This window comes from Ranitomeya variabilis, chromosome 5 (genome assembly GCF_051348905.1).
Source record: "Ranitomeya variabilis isolate aRanVar5 chromosome 5, aRanVar5.hap1, whole genome shotgun sequence".
NCBI lineage: Eukaryota > Metazoa > Chordata > Amphibia > Anura > Dendrobatidae > Ranitomeya > Ranitomeya variabilis.
The window spans coordinates 639190649-639211257 of NC_135236.1; the positions used below are offsets into that span (position 1 = coordinate 639190649).

A 20609-nucleotide genomic window follows, 5' to 3' on the forward strand; every position below is an offset into this window, starting at 1 on the left:
CTGAAGGGATTAAGCCTTGCTCGGATCAGAATGTTTAATGTAAGATGTACAGCCAACATCAAGTTAAAGCAATCTGGACACCGGCATCTTTTAATAGTTCTTTCCTTCTAAAATAACATTTGATTTTTCTTTTTTTTTTTTTCTTTTCTATTTTTATTTGCGTATTATACAGGTTAATGAAGATCACATGTCCCTTTCCCATTCCCAAAAAAATCTGCAATTATCGAATTGCTTCTAATTACTCACATTTCCCCAGGCCAGATTTAACTTATGTTATGGTTCAGTTATGCAGATAATTTACACCCAGTATATGGAGTTGCAGAGAAACGACCTTTTTGGATACTTAGACTTGTGGCCACGGTAGGACAACATTCGGGCAATTTGCCGATTTCTCAGCCAAGAATTCCCAATTTTGATTTCGGTGGGCATTAAATGGCCTTGGTTTTTATTTTTTCTAAAGTGTTGGTTGTGCTACAGTAAATGACGATATTATTTGAGTTACTCTTATACCTAATTAATTTTTTATTCTTCCTTAATGTATGTTTGAAGATACAACCTCCAGTTTCGAAGAAGCTCGTATCTGTAGAATCCTTTTTTCCAAAATTCTTGATTGTATCAGTAGTATCACAAATAGATATAGATATATATATATATATATATATATATATATATATATATATATATATATATATATATATATATATATATATATAATTTTTCACTCTCGCACTCATTCACAGTTCCGTACTCACTCATTTACATGTGTATTTAATTTCTTTCATGTTCGCATGCATGTATAAACACATACATACGCGTCCATTACAAAAGCCCTTTCCTCCGGGCTGAACAATCTTGTTTTTCCTGGTGGTCATATAGGAAGAACCAGTTCAGTCCATTAGGGTCTGATTTTGCCGTGACTGTAGTTCCAGGTGACTGCTCGGCAGGATTTTTTACATTCCTTACCTCTATTACTACTTGGGCCTCTGCCTAACTAGAACAGGTTGGGTGAGTTTTTATGAAGGTAGTTTATTCAAAGACTAATATCAGGGAAATAACTCTTTAACTTTGACTTGTAGGATCTGGAATATATTTTATTTTTTTTTTCCTCTCTTCCTTCACATGACCTTTTTAGCTGCTTTCTCATGTTCTAACAAATTGGAGCTGTCAAGATGGCATCTGTTGCCAGAGCTTTGAAACCAGGACCCCCAAAAGTTCACAGACCCTTGACCTGGAATGTACAAAGTAAAAGGACCAGGGTTCGCTGTCTGGATATGATTAGGTCAACTTTTCAGCCAACTGTGTATTATTCCAAACTCCCTCCAAAATATCCACCTTTGACTTCATTTGTTTTTTTACTAGTGTTAGTAACTTATCAGGCACTCCTGGTGCCTTTTTCTCAATTTGTAAATTACGATAAATACCTAAAGGCTAAAGTGGTTGTGTATAATTGCTCTACACTTTAAGTTTTTTTTAAATGGCTTAAGTCTTGTATTACAGCTTAACTCCATGAGCAGGAGTTGGTTGGAGCTTCAAGACCTGTAGATGGACACAATGCGTTTTTTTTTTTTTTGAAACCCAACACCCCTTATTTAAAAAAAAAAAAAAAAAAAAAGGAAATAAAATAAAAAATAGTTAAGCGGTGAAGCGGTTACCGACACTGCTCGTGCTCTCCGGTCCCAAGAGTGCATTGTGGTTTCGCGAGATGATGACGTATCATCTTGCGAGATCGCAGCATGGAGCGGTCACCGGAGCGTCGCGAACGGGAAAGGCCTGTTGTCGATCAGGGGGCCGACGGACGGTGAGTATATAACGATTTTTTTTTTTTATTATTATTTTTAACATTAGATCGTTTTACTATTCATGCCGCATAGGCAGCATGAATACTAAAAAGTTGGTCACACAGGGTTAATAACAGCGGAAACGGACTGCATTACACTGTGGCATAACGCGGTCCGTTACCGCTGCTATTAACCCTGTGTGAGGGCAGACTGGAGCGGAGTACGGAGCGGCCATTTTTCCGCCGGACTGTGGCCGTCGCTGATTGGTCGTGGCGAAACAGCCGCGACCAATCAGCGACTTGGATTCCATGACAGACAGAGGCCGCGACCATTGAATATTTGTGACACAGACAGAAGGACAGACAGAAAGATGGAAGTGACCCTTAGACAATTATATTGTAGTAGATTTTTAGAAATCTTCTTGACCATGCTGGTACTTTTAAAATACACTGCAAAAAAAATAAAATAAAAATAAAATGCCATGTGCAAAAGTACCCTGAAAATGATAGTGTGACTATCCATGCCTGCTATAGGTTTCTGCGGAATATATTAACAAATGACGAAATATAAAATACTGGCAGTAGTGGTGAAATCGGGTAAATTTTTTTGGTAAATATTGTCCAATTGTTTGAACATGTATGTATTATAATATAATATTTTCCAGTACAACTATCCTACTGTTGGCCTGCTCTTATTCCCATTCCCTTCTCGACGTGATGTACACTCTTACACTTTTGCACGGGGTTGAACATGTCTGAAAATGAGGCCTTTTCAGTTCAGTAGTCCATTGATCTGAGCTCTGCCCCGCATTTTAATTGTAGTAGCATTCTTTGAGCTAGTTCAAAATCACGCCTGCCACGGTAGAATGACTCTGACACCATCAATATGTGATCAAAGCAAAGCCCTCACTCTTCATGGCTGCATTGACCTTTTTGCCAGATATTCATTTCTTAAAATTGATTCTGGGTTATCAAATCTGGAAAACATAGCATTCCTGTTTTTTCGATTTTGTTGTACATGACGCAACAGAGCTAAATAGTTTTTCCCTCTGAACATTTGTAATGTTGCATATTGGTCAAATATTATTGCCACTGTGGTGAAAGCAAAATTTTTGTTTTAGAAAATACATAGTTTAATTATTGTAGAAATGCATTACCATTTTGTTATCATTTCGTCATTTTAACTTGCAAGCCTAGAGGGATGTCTACCTTATACACATTTTACTAACTTGCACCCCCCCAAAAAAAAATAAAAAATAACCCATTTTAACTGAGTTGTCTTGCTTGTTTTTCAGGTTAAGGCCAATGATTCTGACCAAGGAGCCAATGCAGAGATAGACTATGCCTTCCACCAGGCCACCGATACTGTACGTCGGTTACTACACCTAGACCGGTCAACTGGTCTGATATCTGTGCAAGGTCCTATAGATCGTGAAGATATTGGAACTCTACGATTCTCTGTAGTGGCCAAAGACAAAGGATCCAACCCAAAATCTGCACGTACTCAAGTCACAATTACCATTCGTGATACAAATGATAACAAGCCAGTTATTGACATCAGAGGCTTTGGTCTGGTGACCCATCAAGATGGTGTCGCAAATATTTCTGAAGATGTGCCAGTAGAGACACCAGTGGCCTTGGTGCAAGTTTCTGACATTGATGAAGGCGAAAATGCTGCTGTGACTTGTGTTGTGGCTAGAGATGTTCCCTTCCAGCTGAAGCAGGTCAGCGACACTGGAACTGATAGCAAAAAGAAGTACTTCCTGCAGACGACGACACCATTGGACTATGAATCCGTGAAAGAATACACTATTGAAATTGTGGCTGTTGATTCTGGTAATCCTCCTCTTTCCAGCACCAACTCTCTTAAGGTGCAAGTTACCGATGTGAATGACAACGCTCCGATCTTCTCGCAAAGCTTGATGGAAGTGACCTTCAAAGAAAATAATTCACCTGATGATCTTGTGATGGAAGTTAGCGCAAGTGATGCCGATAGTGGCTCCAACGCTCAAATATCCTATTCTATACTTGCTGACCCTACTACTCGGGGAATCTTTTCAGTTCACCCGGACTCTGGTCAAATTAGGGTTAACACTGTGTTGGATCGGGAGTCAACAGAACAATACAATTTCCATGTAGTAGCTGCTGACAAGGGCACACCAAGCTTAAAAGGCACGGCCTCAGTTGTAATTACAGTGTTGGACTGCAATGACAATGATCCAAAGTTCATGCTGAATGGCTACAATTTCTCAGTCATGGAGAATATGCCCAGGTTGAGCCCGGTTGGTATGGTCACTGTCATCGATGCCGACAAAGGGGAAAATGCTCGTATCCATCTCTCAGTAGAACCGGACAGTGGAGAATTTGTTATCCAGAATGGGACAGGCACCATCCTTTCCAGCATCTCCTTCGACCGGGAGCATCAAAGCACATATACTTTCCGTTTGAAGGCTGTGGATGGAGGGGACCCTCCCCGTTCATCATATGTTGGAGTGACTATCAATGTTCTTGATGAGAATGATAATGCTCCAGTGATTGTTGTACCATCAAATAGTTCATACGCTTATCTAACCCCTTCTACTCATGCAGGTACGCAAGTCAGCAAGGTACGGGCTGAGGATATGGACACTGGCATAAATGCTGAACTTCATTACAGTATTGCAAGTGGTAACCCATTTGACCTATTCCAAATAACTCCTACAGGAGGTGAGGTTACTCTAGAAAAACAGATTTTAAGAAAACATCATGGTCTGCATCGTCTAGTAGTAAGGGTGAATGATCGCGGTAAGCCTTCCAGACATGGCACAGCCCTAGTCCATTTCTTCATAAATGAAACTTTGACAAACCAGACCTATGTAGAGACTTTACTTGGTCACAGCCAGGATACACCATTAGACATCGATATTGCTGGAGATCCAGAATATGAACGCAATAAGCAACAGCGAAACATTGTATTTGGTGTAATTGCTGGCATCATGGCAGTTATCCTTGTCATTGTGGTGGTTGTTTTGGTCCGATATTGCCGACAGAAGGAAGCGAAGAGTGGGTATCAAGCGGGAAAGAAGGAAACAAAAGATCTCTATGCCCCAAAACAGAGTAATAAAAACAATAAAAATAAAATCAAAGTAAAGAAAAGCAAGTCTCCAAAACCACCCAAACCCGTAGAAGAGGATGAAGAAACTGGACTACAAAAGTCCCTAAAATTTAACTTGATGAGTGACTCTGTTGGAGACAGCCCTCGAATCCATCTACCTTTGAACTACCCACCAGGAAGCCCAGATTTGGGCCGTCACTACCGTTCAAATTCCCCTTTGCCATCCATCCAACTTCAGCCACAATCCCCATCTGCCTCCAAGAAGCACCAAGTTGTTCAAGACTTGCCAGCAGCCAACACCTTTGTTGGCACTGGGGACAACACTTCCACTGGGTCTGATCAGTACTCGGATTACAGCTATCGGACAAATCCCCAGAAATACAACCATAAGCAGGTAGGCGACCACTTCCTACGTGAGGCATCCATCGATGGCACTCTAGCATGGACTGACGTATGGTGATGCAGTCTTCTAATGAGGGGTTGGAGTAACTAAGTCAGTGGGTATGGTGGGCATGAAGAAGAAGAAACCTGCTCCCCTTTTTCCATTTTGTTCTGCAGGTGGGGTAACAGTTTAATACTGTTGCTGTATTCAACCAAAGAAAATTTAGCAGTGTTCTTTCAGCAGCACTTCCTGATAATAGTCCTTATGTACAAGTCCAGGGAGGCCGTTTATCTATTTTATAGGTAAATTATTCATATAATAGTAGGATGGGCTGGAATTCCACTGCTAGCTGACACTTGCTAAAGATTAATTGAATTATATTCAATATATTAGGTTAATGTTGTGAGCTGGCTCTCACTGTATCCTCATAGGATAAGGGCTTTACGTTAATTGTGCTTGCTTTGTTGCAGTATTTCATTTGGTTTTAATGAAAGGAAAGGGGGAAAGAGTTTGACATGCATAGCAATTAATCATTCTATAACTTGACTAAACTACTGGGTGACTTCTGCGTTGTTGTGGTTGCATGCGGTAAAGATTGCGCCTCTCCTTTGGGTCATGAGCTGAGGTCTTGGTTTGGTGTTGGGTGATACTACTAAGAAGGTCTTCTTGCTGTGTTTAAGAGGGCTTTCATGGAGTGCCTTGTGCAATTAATGCTGCTAACTTTTATAGCTTGATGAATATTTTTTTTCTTTTATGCTTCCTCCTTTTTTTGCATGGTTTGTCTCTTGCTTCGTTTCTCTTGTTCCTGTCTACCTTATCCACCAACTTTACCTAACCAAGTGCATCTTCCACCCGCTACTCAGTCACTCAATTCAGTTGTCTCAAATTCAAATTGTCACTTAGATATCGGCACAGTCACCAAATTTTACCAGGTGAAGCTGCTTCAAGAAAACTCCAACTTGGTCAATTTCCTTAGAAGGGTTTGCCGTTATTCCTGTGGTGGCAGCTCTCGCTCTATACTGTTGAGTATAGAGAGCGGACAGTTTCCAGATGGAAGCTGCCTGAGTAAGCATGCTATGCCACTCTTGGGTTTCCGTACTATGCACAACAATGTCGTTTTGACAGTACTGTTCCCCATGTTCATTTTACGGTAACATTTGGCACATTCCGGGTGGAATCCTCCCGAAAAAGACGTTGTGTGCACATGGCTGAATAGTAGCTCAGAAGAGCAATGGCTTTTAGGATCTGTAGGTACCATCCCAAGCTAAAGCTCAACCCATTGAAACCATATGACAATGGGCAAAGAAGGGTATCCGTGAAGTCAACCTTTTGGGGACAGGGACATTAATGTAAAGTGCTTAAGAAGGTGAGCGCGATTAGTGTGATTTATGACCCAAGTTGCATGATGATGTTACTAACCTTCTGTCTCTAACTGCACAGACATAGGAACATTTGGCCAAGAAAGATATTTTCACATCCTAAGTTACTAACTGAAAGCGCCAAAGAATTGAAATCCTAATGAAGTTTTTAGTTTCTACACAAAGTTTCTCCAGTCTGAAGTGCAAAGTTTTCTCCGCACTAGAAAATAAGAGACTGTCGTAAAACTTTTTCAATGAGGGTGATAAAAAGGGCTCTTTGTTACCTTCCCGGGGTATTATAGGGTTGTTTTTGAGAGTACAATTAAAATTGTCTTACTTAACTTGCCATATAAACTCGTACAAGTGCCAAGGTGCCCTAATGTTTAATGGTGTTGCGAATGGGAAAACTTTGTAAGTTTGAAGGCTGGTGCCTTTTCAAGCCAGTAAATTTGCTGGATATTATAGCTTTGTTTACTAAAGCCAACCTTTTTATGTATGTTAATAAAAATGAAGGATTATAGCAATGTCTAAAACAAACTGAATATATTTGTTAAGGTGCACACTTTAGAAGTGCCAAATTATTGTTTTTCTTTCTTTTCTAAAAAGTCCCTTCAGGACCAACTTGAAATGTGTGTGTGTGTATATATATTTTAAAATTTTGTTTTAATATTGCAAATTTGCTTATTTTGTGTTTTGTATAAAACTGAAAACAGAAGACGGCTAAAGCTAAACTTCTGCCAAAAAGATTTCAGCCTCCCCACAATCCTTAGTCTTTTTAAAATAGTCCTTTCGTCTTCAGGAGCGTATTTGGCCTTTTTTAATATATACCTAAAACACCATTTTTTTTTTCCCTGGGCTTTGTCCTGATTTGGCGCAGTGGTCTCCAACCTGTTTTGAAGCTACATCTGCTAAAACTGTTGTCCCCGCTCTACATTCCCACATACACACCAGTGGATTGACTCTGCCAAATGTTCATGGATTTTTATTTGAGGGAGGGGAGAAAGCCGCTGCCATACAGATCTGGCAGCTTCTTACCGTCTAAAAAAACCTAAAAGGCTCTGGAATTGAACATTCTGACTGCCTTCATTTCCTTGACAAATGGAGAAAGTTGGCAGCCTTTTCCCCTTTCCCCTCACATAAGATGGTTGGCAAGTTCTGCCTACCTTAATCCGTGTGGAGATGATGACCTTCTGACAGTACAAAACAAGCCTTAAGTTGAAAAACGTCAACCTGGAGAATGTAGGCTTATTAAAAAATTTAAAAAATAAGATAAAAAATCTAAAAGTTTGCTAAGTAAGTACGTGTTATACTGTTATGGAGGGACGCATAGTACACAGGAGACCTTTAGTCATTTTATTGTGCCTTTTGCTTGGAGGTTTTCCCACTAAGTACATTTTAATCAATCTTGGAATAAAAAAATGAACAGTTGGTGGTTAAAAAAAAAAAAAAAAAAAATACTGTGTAATGGCTGTGTCTGACCGTGTAGGAACATGGTCAGGTCTTGGGCTGTAGAAGATGAGTATACAGACAGGACAGCATGTGATCACAGAAAGCATCAGCTGTGACCCCGTGCTGTCCTGTCTGTATACTCTCTTTTTCCGTCCTCCCCTGCAAGGTAGATGTGGTATGATCAGATCATGTTCCTGTACGATCAGACATGGCCATTACACAGTACATAGCAGGGGCACATTTATAAGATTATTGCAGCACAGGAACATTTTTATTTATTTTTTTTTACACATCCAATTGTTTAGAATTGTCTTTTTATTCCAACATCTGTTAAATAAAATGTATTTTGGAAAGGAAAAATTGCTTTTTAAAGAGTTTAAACCCACAAAAGTTATTTTGATAAACAAAACCGTTTTTGAAAAGTTTGTCAGTATTATTCCGCAGGCATAGGACGGCATATTCTACCTGCATGATCTTTACTGTAGGAACGGCCAATAGCTTGAGGCTAGCGTGCACAAAATTCAGCCTTATTCACTGGAATGTATATAAAGGAAGAAAAATGTTTGCACAATGAGTTATACAATCGGCTCCTTACACTTTCTGTAAGCGGCGTCACTTGTGTTTGTATTTATGCTATGAAGAAATAGCGTTGTCTAACCTCAATTTATCTACTTTGTACCTTGAACACTGTGAATATCGTTTGTGAATAAAGTTTTTTTTGCTTTTTTTTTAACTATACATTTCAGTGTTTTTTCTTTGTCTTTTGTGTGTCTTTTTTTTTTTTTATTTAATTTTTTTTTTTATTTTTAATTCCGTGGAAAGATTGAATGGCTAGGGCTATTAGATGTGGACTTTGAATATGGAATGGAAACTCCCCAGAGGCTTCGCTGAGTGCCTGGTGAAGCATACACGGCTTTCCTTCGTGTCCAACTGCTGCAATTAAGGCCAGGAAGGGGAGGAAGGCACACTTAGAAGCATATTAGTGGATATTATAGGTCTTTTTCACTCGTAATGGAAGTCATCCTAATGGACTAAATGCTAATTCACAGAATGCATTTTGGTTTCTAGAAAAACTGAGACTTTTATGGAAAGATCCGTTTGTTTTATCGACAGGTCTAGATTGTCGAGAACTGTTGCGTTATCCTATACCGAGCAGCAACGTAAAAAAAATAAAATCAAACCCGTTTGTTAATGTTAGTACCCAAACACACTAACACACTACATTTGTCTTTCCTGAGAATATCTAGAGTCTCCATCTAGATCTACAGGTTTGTTATTTTTGTGGTGGGTTAAATCAAATAGAAAACTCTAAAATTAATAAAGCATACTCACCCTACTGATTCCTTATTGCTCCCTCTTCAACGTTGCTCTATACTTCCTGTTTGATGCCCATGCTACCGCTGCAGCCAATCACTGGCTGCCACTGTAATTGGAGATTGGTTGCAGTAGTCACATGCCCAAAATGGACATTACTGGATGTACCAAGACAGATGAAAGAGGAGTGATGGGGCATCCGTTGTAAGGCGAGTATACTTTATCTTAAATTGTGGTTTAAAAAAATAAAAATAAAGAGAAAACCCCTTTAAATCAATACTCTTACACAAATCAATCGCCAAGAACTTGATGAACAATACCATTTTGGTAGAGAGGGAAAAAAAAATTGTAGTCAGAAGCCATTAGTGTAGTAGAAATGTGAAATGTTTTCCTTTCACACATCTAAATACCCGATCAGTATGTCTTTGGAGTGTGGCCTGAACTCGGAGGAAACCCACGCAAAACACGGGGAGAACATACAAACTCCTTGCAGATGTTGTCCTTGGTGGGATTTGACCCCAGGGCTGCAAACCAGTATTTGTACAGGTAATACCAGTAATGTATTTTCATATACCCATGCGATTGGCGTCTCTCCGTATTATGCAAAAGAAAGAGAAAACAGAGTCCACAATATGCCAAAAATACAAGTTTATTAATATACATAAATTAATAACTAAAAGAATTACAGAAAAAATATACATGGGTTTTATCTGGGTAGAGTGTGATTAAATCTGTGGGTGTAAAGAGAGGCCGAAGTGTAGGTCAAATTTTAAAGTGCAAGCAAAAAGAGGGGTTTTATTCCATTGTGGAGAATCGAGATGTGCGTTTCACGTTAAATGTCACTTCCTCACACACCGACATTTGCCGCGAAACGCGCGTTGGGGGAGTGTGGCCGTGGTCTAGATAGGATGGACTACTGAAATGGGTTATTACTCCCTGTATTACTAATACTATTTGTAACATGCACAGTGCGTAACAAGGACCCAGAGACATGTTACACTGAATGTTTAAGTATTTGCCTCCATAACTGGTCACTTGTTTACCATCAATGTACATGAGATGTTCACTACGTATAGACATTCGACATGTTTTTCATGAGTCTCTACAATGAGATAAAACCCCTCTTTTTTTTTTTTTTTTTTTTTGTGCACTTTAAAATTTGATCCTGACCTACACTCGGGCCTCTTTTTTTTAACACCCACGGATTTAATCACACTCTACCCAGATAAAACCCATGTATATTTTTCTGTATTTCTTTGAATTATTAATTTATGTATATTAAACTTTTGTGTTTTTGGCATATTTTGGACTGTTTTTTTTTCTTGTAGCTTATACAGATTTTTTTTCCAGCTGTTTTTTGGTGGTCAAATCTGTAAAGTAAAAAGGCACCATGTACATCCGAGTTTGATGGCCACAGACCAAGAATAGAGTCACCAGGCCTCTGAAGTTTCCTTGGTAATTCACTTCCATAAATCAAAAAGTGACACTGACCTTTCTAGGCATGTTGACTTCCCGGCAACATGGATTTGATCGTCCTTATAGATCCATTTTGGGTTTAAAAAATTATGTAAAAAGTTTCATTTTCAAAAAAATAGAACAATAATGTGTGTAGCATGAGGTGCAATTGAAGATATTCTATCCCAGGGCTGTGAAGTCAGTAAGCGAAACCTCTGACTCCTCAATTTCCATGACACTGACTCCGACTCCACCAAAATGGACTCCGACTCCACAGTCCTGATATATTCTAAAACTTTTTTTTAATAAGTTACATTATCATTCAGTGTATGAAAAAAGGTTCCTGAAGGATTCACTATCTTCCAGTGATCATAAGGACCAGCCCTTCTCCAACACTTCCTGTCCATCACACCCTTGAAGGACGCTGTAGTCAACCCAAACCGGCTGCTAAAGGAAACCATAAAGTAGTTAAAACTGGAAACCCGACAACCAGCGGCATCGGAGACCCTTTCCAGGGCTTGATTCCAGCAGAGGGAGAAGGACCTATCCTATGAAAACCTTTTCCTACTTCGTCCTAATTGCACCGCCAAATACGATCTACAAGGCTTTAGGTTGAACGGCATTTTTAATTTGTCTCATTTGCATAAAACTTGATAAAACAAACAGTTTGCATGGCGCTGTCAAACAAAGGCAAAAAGCAGTGCTGTATTATTACCATGGCTTAGGGCTGTGATAGCGCACAGCCCACTGATTAATATCACTTGCTGTGACACAAAGCGCAGTTGACAGCTTTGTCATAGTTTCTGGGTATGAGCATCGCTGGGGACTATCTTTCCCACACCACACTGGAGTGATTCGCTGCCCGAGGCTACCTTGCTTGCAGATCCTACAGACGGAGGTAATGGCAGGTTCACTCTACGTCGTCTTTCCCCCTCCATGTATGACTTATTTAGCATTGTGCGCATCCTTGACACTGTTGTCAGGATTTAACTTTTTTAATTGATTCTATAAATCCTAATTTTACAGAATCGGACACTTTCTGCTGAAGAAAATGAGCGTCCGTTTTTTTAACTGGGAACCGGGGACATATATTGCAAATGATTGTCAGTACAATCTCATTTCTAACGCACAGCTAGGAAATTCAGCCCCAAATCCACGGAAAAGCTTTAAAGCTTTTGCTACCTCATCTGACAGCAGCATAATGTAGGGACAGGGACCCTTAGTCAAGCAAATTATCACTTGGTTTACAGTTGTGATACAATCAGAATGTAATATGCATCAGATCTGAGAAAGCTTCCCCCTCCCACGCCACAGCTTTGTGTACACTGCGTATTGACAGCAAGTTACTAGTCAGTTCTGGTGTTTTGTGATCGGACCAGGATACACGTGTGCTGTAGTCCTGTAGGGATATTCACCTGCTGATAAAACGCTCATTGTGTTGAAACCGCACACAATCTAGTAAGTGACACATAGCTGAGATCAGTGTCTTGCCACTTACCTCATGCAAAAACTTGCTGACAGATTCCTTTTTTTTTTTATAAAGGCACCTTGTCACTAGTCATGCTTCTTCAAGCACTAAAAATCTCGGTTCACAGAAAATATTAATGGTTTGAAAAGCCAATCAGGGACTGTAGGGAGAGAAGTAACTCATCCACCATAGCCTTTTGTCGGCTTCTACCCCCCATTCCAGTTGATTAGACAGGTCTCTCATTTTGTGTAACTTTGAAAGATCGGTCAATCACCTGGGGCCGATAGAAGCCGAATTGGGGGCTGAATCAGTCTTTTGCTGTAGTCCCTACTCCGCTTTGGTCCCCGGCTGCCTTTAACTATTCTTTCTTGGTCTGGCTATCATGCAGCCTGGCTCATGTTCACGATTGGGCTGCATTAATCTAGTAACAGGTTCTTCTTAAATTAATTTCCAACATTATTTTCTAATTTTAAGGCTAGGAGTTTAGTCCACGTTGGTTGTCCGTTTGCACTCAAGGAGCTTTCGTTTTATGTAAAAAGCTTTAAATCCAGATGAATTTCTCAAAAATAACCTAATCTCATGGTGTGCAGCAACACCTGGTGACAATTGTTTAATTTCCCTGCAGCACCACTACAGGGGTATTGACACATTTACATGGTGACAATTAACATAATTTTGCTGCTCTTGCTAAAGCACAGACGTGCCGGCTCCACGAAAGAGCGAGACATTCTAGCTACTCATCTTTGGCTCATCTTTGAAAGTCTTAAACTTTGATTTATTAACTTGGAATCTTCGAATGGTGCATGTAAAATCGAGCTATTTACACCAAACTCTAAGCCTGGAGATAAACGCGCAGAGCATGTTCGAACAAACGTCTCAACTGTTAAGTTTTATACATTGATATATAGGGTTCATTTCAAGCCCCGGATCTATATTAGATGGTTGTGGTGACTTCTGGCACCCCTTATCGGCTTAATGAGGGGATGGTCTTGTATTGTAGCCTATTGCGGCTTTGGTGAATGTGACTGAGCTGCAGAACCAGGTTACTGATGAGCGAACGTGCTGGGATAAGCTGTTATCTGAGCATTCTTGGGTGCTAACCGAGTGTCTTCGGCGTGCTCGAATAATATGTTCAAGTCTCCGCGGTTCCATGTCTCGTTGCTGACAGCTGCAATACATGCATGGATTGCCTACCAGATAATCTCTGCATGTGTTGCAGCTGTCTAGACATGGAGCCACGGGGACCCGAACATATTATTCAAGCACGCCGAAGACACTCGGTTAGCAATCGAGCATGGTCTGATAACGCCTTATCCCAGCACGCTATCTCATCACTAAACCAGACCCCACCACTATAGAATGTATGGAGCTGTGACCACTACATGATTAAGGGGACAGTGCCACAGCTCCTTCAAACAGCTGACCATGGCGATGTTGAGAGTTAGACCACTACTTGTCTGATATTTTAAGACCTATAAATGTCCTAATCCCATAAACGTCTTTTGAAATGCATTATCTGGTTATGGGAAGTAGAACTTTTTTTTAGGAGTGCTGGAATCTGTAGGAATGTATGAGTGGGGGGGTCTTGAGTTGATTCGAAACCTGTCCATGACCAATCGTCATACCCAATAAATAACACTTAAAATGCTAGCAGTTCCCTTTAAGCAGCCAATTAAATCTGACAACCGGTTGACTGTAGGTGTTTTTCAGTGGAGATCTTCAAAAACGTAGTCGTGAAGGCATAGATTTTTTTTATTTTTATTCTGATCTCTAGTTCCGAGAACTTCTAAAGACTTTTCTTTTATACATATGTATGAATGTCCTCTGTAATAATGAGCTTCGGGAATGTTCCAGGTATAGGTTATTATTATCAAACTATTCAGGTCAGTTGCTGCACAATCTCTGTTATCCTTGGGAACCGTCAGGTTTATATTGCAGCAACGTCTTTCGATGACTCAATCCATCTTCATTCAATAAGTGTTTAATGAACTTGTCATTGCTGCATCAGAGGAAGCAGATTCCACCATGTCTTGGTGATTTATTTTCATTCCTTAGGGATGGAGCTACATAAGTTTTACATTGCGGTCTGGGGTCGGGTGTTAAGTGTAATTGTGTAGAAGCTCCATGAAAGGGTAGAAGGTGCTTGCACCAGATTTTGTGAGAGTGGGTGTTGCAGGACTAATCTTATTATTGACATTAGTTGGCAAATATTCCTTGGTAGTGACTCCGTAAGTGTTCCTAACGATGTTATTGCGGATAACGAGATGAAAAGAAGCCTATTGTACTATTGATGTTGTAATGGGAAAGTTTTGATGTGGCTAAACCTTTTGTTCCGGTCCGGTGAGCTCTGTATTCTGTAATCTTTTATAGTACAGAATGTTTTCTCTTCACTTTGTGATAACTGTTGTTTCACCGTCTATCTACATCTGGCGAGATGAAGACTAGTCATAGGCCTGATTAGCAGAATAACCTAGATATAGGGGATTATGGGTGACAGATACAGTGGGGAAAATAAGTGATACATTGCAGATTTTTCATGTTTTCCCACCTACAAAGAATGTAGAGATCTGTAATTTTTATCGTAGGTACACTTCACTTCACAGAGAATCTTAAAAAAAATAAATAAATAAATCGCATTGTATGATTTTTACATAATTAATTTGTATTTTATTGCATAAAATAAGTTTTTGATACAATAGAAAAGCAGAACTTTAATATTTGGTATAGAAACCTTTTGTTTGCAATTAGAGGTCAGAGGTTTCCTGTACTTCTTGACCAAGTTTGCACATACAAGTTTGTCCCACTCCTCCATACAAATCTTCTCCAGATCTTTCAGGTTTCGGGGCTATCGCTGGACAACATTTAGGGTAGGTGCACACGTTCAGGATTTTTTGCGTTTTTTTTCGCTATAAAACGCGATAAAATCGCGAAAAAAAAACCCTTACAAATGCCTCCCATTATTTTCAGTGTATTCCGTATATCTTGTGCAAATGTTGCATTTTTTTCCGCGAAAAAATCGCATTGCAGAAAAAAAAGCAACATGTTCATTAATTTGCGGAATTGCGGGGATTCCGCACACCTAGGAATGCATTGATCTGCTTACTTCCCGCATGGGGCTATGCCCACCATGCGAGAAGTAAGCAGATCATGTGCGGTTGGTACCCAGGTTGGAGGAGAGGAGACTTTCCTCCACGGACTGGGCACCATATAATTGGTAAATTAAAAAAAAAAAAAAAAGAATTAAAATAAATAGTGATATACTCACCCTCTGATGGCCCCGGAGTCTTCCCGCCTCTCATCGGTGCATGCTCTCTCTTCCGTTCCTATAGATGCTCTGTGTGAAGGACCGGCGATGACGTCGCGGTCACATGACCGCGACGTCATCGCAGGTCCTGCACACAAACCAACAGCTGAGGAGCTCGGGGGCCATCAGAGGGTGAGTATAACTTTTTTTTATTATTATTTTTAACATTATATCTTTTTACTATTGATGCTGCATCTATAGTAAAAAGTTGGTCACACTTGTCACGCACTATGTTTGACAAGTGTGACCAACCTGTCAATCAGTTTTCCAAGCAATGCTACAGATCGCTTGGAAAACTTTAGCATTCTGCAAGCTAATTACGCTTGCAAAATGCTAAAAAAAAGCAGAAAAAACGGGAAAAAAAACGCGAAAAGAAACATGCGGATTTCTTGCAGAAAATGTCCGGTTTTCTTCAGGAAATTTCTGCAAGAAATCCTGACGTGTGCACATACCCTTAGTTTCAGCTCCCTTCAAAGATTTTCTATTGGGTTCAGATCTGGAGACTGGCTAGGCTACTCCAGGACCTTGAAATACTTCTTATGGAGCCACTCCTTAGTTGCCCTGGCTTTGTTTTCGGGCCATTGAAGACCCAGCCACAGTTGAATTGTACATACGATAAAAGTTAGGGTACTGTCACACAGTGGCACTTTTGTCGCTACGACGGTACGATCCGTGACGTTCCAGCGATATCCATACGATATCGCTGTGTCTGACACGCAGCAGCGATCAGGGACCCTGCTGAGAATCGTACGTCGTAGCAGATCGTTTGGAACTTTCTTTCGTCGCTGGATCTCCCGCTGTCATCGTTGGATCGGTGTGTGTGTGACACCGATCCAACGATGCGTTCACTTGTAACCAGGGTAAACATCGGGTTACTAAGCGCAGGGCCGCGCTTAGTAACCCGATGTTTACCCTGGTTACCATCGTAAAAGTAAAAAAAAACAAAACCGTACATACTCACATTCCGGTGTCCGTCAGGTCCCTTGCAGTCTGCTTCCCGCTCTGACTGACTGCCGGCCGGAATGTAAGAGCAGAGCACAGCAGTGACGTCACCGCTCTGCTGTGCTTTCACTTTACGGCGGCACTGTCAGTCCGGGAAGCAGACTGCGAGGGACCTGACGGACACCGGAATGTGAGTATGTACGTTTTTTTTTACTTTTACGATGGTAACCAGGGTAAACATCGGGTTACTAAGCGCGGCCCTGCGCTTAGTAACCCGATGTTTACCCTGGTTACCCGGGGCCTTCGGCATCGTTGGTCGCTGGAGAGCGGTCTGTGTGACAGCTCCCCAGCGATCACACAACGACTTTCCAACGATCACGGCCAGGTCGTATCGCTGGTCGTGATCGTTGGAAAGTTGCAGAGTGTGACAGTACCCTTAGACTTCTCCATTCCCAAGAGATTATAGGCTCCTTTCTCTTTATTTGTTATAGAGCCAACCTGTCTTTTAAAGCAACTCATCACTTGGGACTGAAAAATGACTATGTATTTGTCTTTGTGTTGCCCTACCTGGCGCCCACAGTTTACCTCCCTACTTGTATCAGATCGTTGTTCGGATCTTCCTTTTGCCAATATGGTCACCGTTGTGGCACAGGGAGTGCAGTGATGAGTCTAAAGTACGTCTTGCGTGTGTTGTGTGATGGAAAGGCAAGGAAGACATGAATTCGACTTCTCACTGTACTCCGTATGTCACTGCAGTGGTCATTTTGAAAGCGGGAAGAAAGGATCACCGATCTGATCCGATTATCCAAATGGAACTGGCTTGGTGAGTGTACATAAGTATATAGTTCGCTTTCTGTCCTGGGGCTTTGGGTTGCTTTAAGGTTCCCCAACACATTGGAACAAAGTAAACCAAGCCTGCTGATTTTTAGGAGTTTGGACCAATTATTTTGTTGTGTGGTGGGTTTATCGACTTTTGCCTAACAGATGTCAAAATCCAAACTTCTTCCCAGTGGAGATCAGCGGATCAATTTTGGAGGAACGGCTGCTCATCCAGCAGCTGTTGAACGTGTATAAAACTGGATTCATTAGTTCGGGCTCTTACCTGCTATTTAATACACTGTATCAAACTTTTTGGTAGCAGTGGCCATGTGTGACGGCTCAGGTTCTACTTAAGGTGACTGTCAACCAGTAGACAAGTGGTCTAAGAGGTAAAGTTTCTCCTTTTCGAGAGAACCAAGCTGGTTTAGGGAGACTTCTAGGTCATGAAATGTCCCTCTGGGAATTTAGAGCGGAAATTTCCAATAGGTGACCCCTAAAAATCTGTTGCCTGTCTGTGACATGCGCAGACTTGGCTTTGTAACCACTCTCCACTGTGAATCGCAGATTGGTGGTCACACGCTGGCACCACTGTCTGTTGACTCTGAATATTTTAGCTGGGCATTACAAATGTATTTTCCAAATCGGACGACCTTTAAACGTTTCAACATACAATGTTAATGTGCATTATATCCCTTTAACAAAAAAAGTTTTCGACAATGACCCCAATCTTGATCTTGAATAAATGAGGCACAAATGCATCATTTTTTTTCACCTGCGAAAGTGTGGACCAAGTAAAAAAAAATGGGAAATACCAGTGTATCTTTTGTATCAAATTGACCCTGAATGTGCCAATAGGTATGCCTTCACCTGACAATTAGCAATGTTTGGTCATAGAGTATATAGATTATTTTCCCAGCACTGGAGTAATACATTCTAATTAGTCACTTTTGATTATAATCTCAGTCTCCCTCCATCATCCCATTTCCCACCCTCTTGAAAAGACTAATTGGACTCTTAACGTGCGCGTTTTAATCAATTGTTCCGTACCAGTCTCTCGGCTTGCTACGATCATTAAAGATAAAGGAGCACAGAGGCCTCCGCACCACTGGTTGAACTCCGAGTGTGTAGGCTGAAGGGAACGGCTCCCTCCCAAGTTTTATTTAAAATTAATTAAAATATACTTTAGTTGTCATGTTTGTTTAAAAACTGCATCCATCATCGAAATGGCTGCCGAAAATATTACTGGTACTAATCTATGCGTTTGGAATAACATTTATATGAGTAGGTAGCATTGTATCGACGAGCTTGTTGCTAGTTTGGTGGAAGCTTTTAGTTTATTTATTTATTTTAAATCTTTTTAGTCTTCGGTTCTTAACCTTGTCAGTTGTCCATGGTTTTTTTTGTCTTAAATAAAATATGGGGAGTTTTTTTTTATGTTACCTAAATTAACTTGGATTAACATATATTGCCCGCATAAATAGACTTCTTTTCCCCAAAATCTTGTACTTGATGAATTTAGTATTAATTCACATTAGACTATTGTCAGCCGCATTTGCCAATATCTATTTGGGTTTGACCAACAATCTAGTTCGTATGGGGGCAACAGCCATCTGATTGACATCTCCCTAAAACAATCGCGCATGTCCGATTTTGGACTGCTGGTCTTTGTTCTCCAGGAGATAATCCATTGCCAGACATGCCTGTTGGTGGTTTTTCTACTAGATGGGTACAGGAGCACTCAACCATATTGAGCGTTCCTGTGTTTTGGAGGGACTGCCGAGATGGCTGTCAGCTGAACGATCGGCCACAGTATTGTTCGGCCGATAGCCGACTAACTTGTGGTTCTTTACATGTAAGAATAGATATAACTTACTTTGTTTTTGCCTAGTAGCATACGAAGATGGAAAGCTCACCTAGCTGAGATAAAGGTATGCCCCTATTATGAGATTCGATCTGTTAAGACCAAGTGTGAATTAATTTCACATTGTAAAGAGTAGAGAATTCAGGGTGCTACAGCTATAGCCGCTCATTCACTTTAGTTGTTGGCTGTACGATCATCTGGTAGCTCTTCCTTCACAGATCCATACATAGGAATACTCTGCACTGAACACTCTCTACTAGAGAGCCACGGCCAGAAATGCTGGCAGTGGCTTATCTCTTGGAGCACTGTTCACCCAACTTCAGTCCTCAAGAGCCACCAATAGATCATGTTTTCAGGATTTCCATAGTATTTCCCAGCTTATGGAATTATCACACAGACGAAACCTAGGGAAATACTGAAAATTGGATCTGTTGGTGGCTCTTGAGGACCGGAGACTGGAGCTGTGATCCAAAATCCTTGATACCAGATCTTTCAATCCCCCATGATCTATCAAGACAAGTCTGGGAGGCCCCCAACACATCTGCCTGACGTGTTATCTGTTGGTGTGACCAACATTGGTTTATTGTGTGTTGGGGGAGTGGGGGGGTGCAATAACTCTATGTATATGGTAGGCTTTTGTTGGCATTTAACAAAAGAGCTAGATTTAACAGCAACTTCTAGTAATCTGTAAAGTTCCTGTAAGTAGCCAGACAAGGAAACATTTATTATTCAAGGCTTTTAGGCAATAATCTTCTCCATTGAACACGTTACTTTTAGATGACTTGGTCACGCTGATCACGTTAATCACCCTGACCAGCAGTTCTTCAGCTAAATGCAAATACACTGCTGGGTCATAAAACCTCTCAGAGCACTTGGAATGCTCCATGTAATCAAAAGACGTTAAGACGCTACTGATGCGTTTCATGGTTTGAAAAGTGTCCGTATGTTTCCACCCTTAATGGCCGGGCAATATGTGATTTTGCTGATGCACCTGGTTTACCATTTGTGTTTGGTGTTGTGTAGGTATATAGTATATGTACTTTGTTTTTGTTTGTTTTTTGTGTATAAATAGAGGTAGGTTGTGTATGTTGTTTTTTTTTTTCTGTATCTTTGGGTGGAGGCATATCTACGTAAAATGACCTGTGGTCCACTGCTCATGTTTTGAGTGGGTCAGCCATTGCATAGATAAAAAATTAAACTGATTTCATATATTATAATATACTTTGAAATGTCTATCCATGTTCTAAACATGTAACCTTGATGTGTAAGTAGTAACAACATTGATAACACTCAGGACCAATCCTTTAGTCATGTTCCTAGAAGACCCTTGAATGATTGTCAGCTGTGGGTTGGAAGTACTGGATAAGACAATTTAGGTGGAAACTA

At 40.6% G+C, this 20609-nt stretch overlaps 1 protein-coding gene across 10 annotated transcripts in view; it reads left to right on the forward strand.

Annotated features, from left to right (window-relative positions):
• The window catches only part of PCDH1 (protocadherin 1), a 214173-nt gene that overhangs the window by 59457 nt on the left and 134107 nt on the right, over positions 1 to 20609 (forward strand). For 9 of the 10 annotated variants that reach the window (XM_077266283.1, XM_077266286.1, XM_077266279.1 and 6 more), the window contains exon 3: positions 3073 to 5265. In XM_077266283.1, the coding sequence (XP_077122398.1) occupies positions 3073 to 5265 (2193 nt within the window). Of the gene's footprint in view, positions 1 to 3072; positions 5266 to 6693; positions 9631 to 20609 lie in introns of those variants that run through there. The other variant, XM_077266289.1, reaches the window with a different exon arrangement.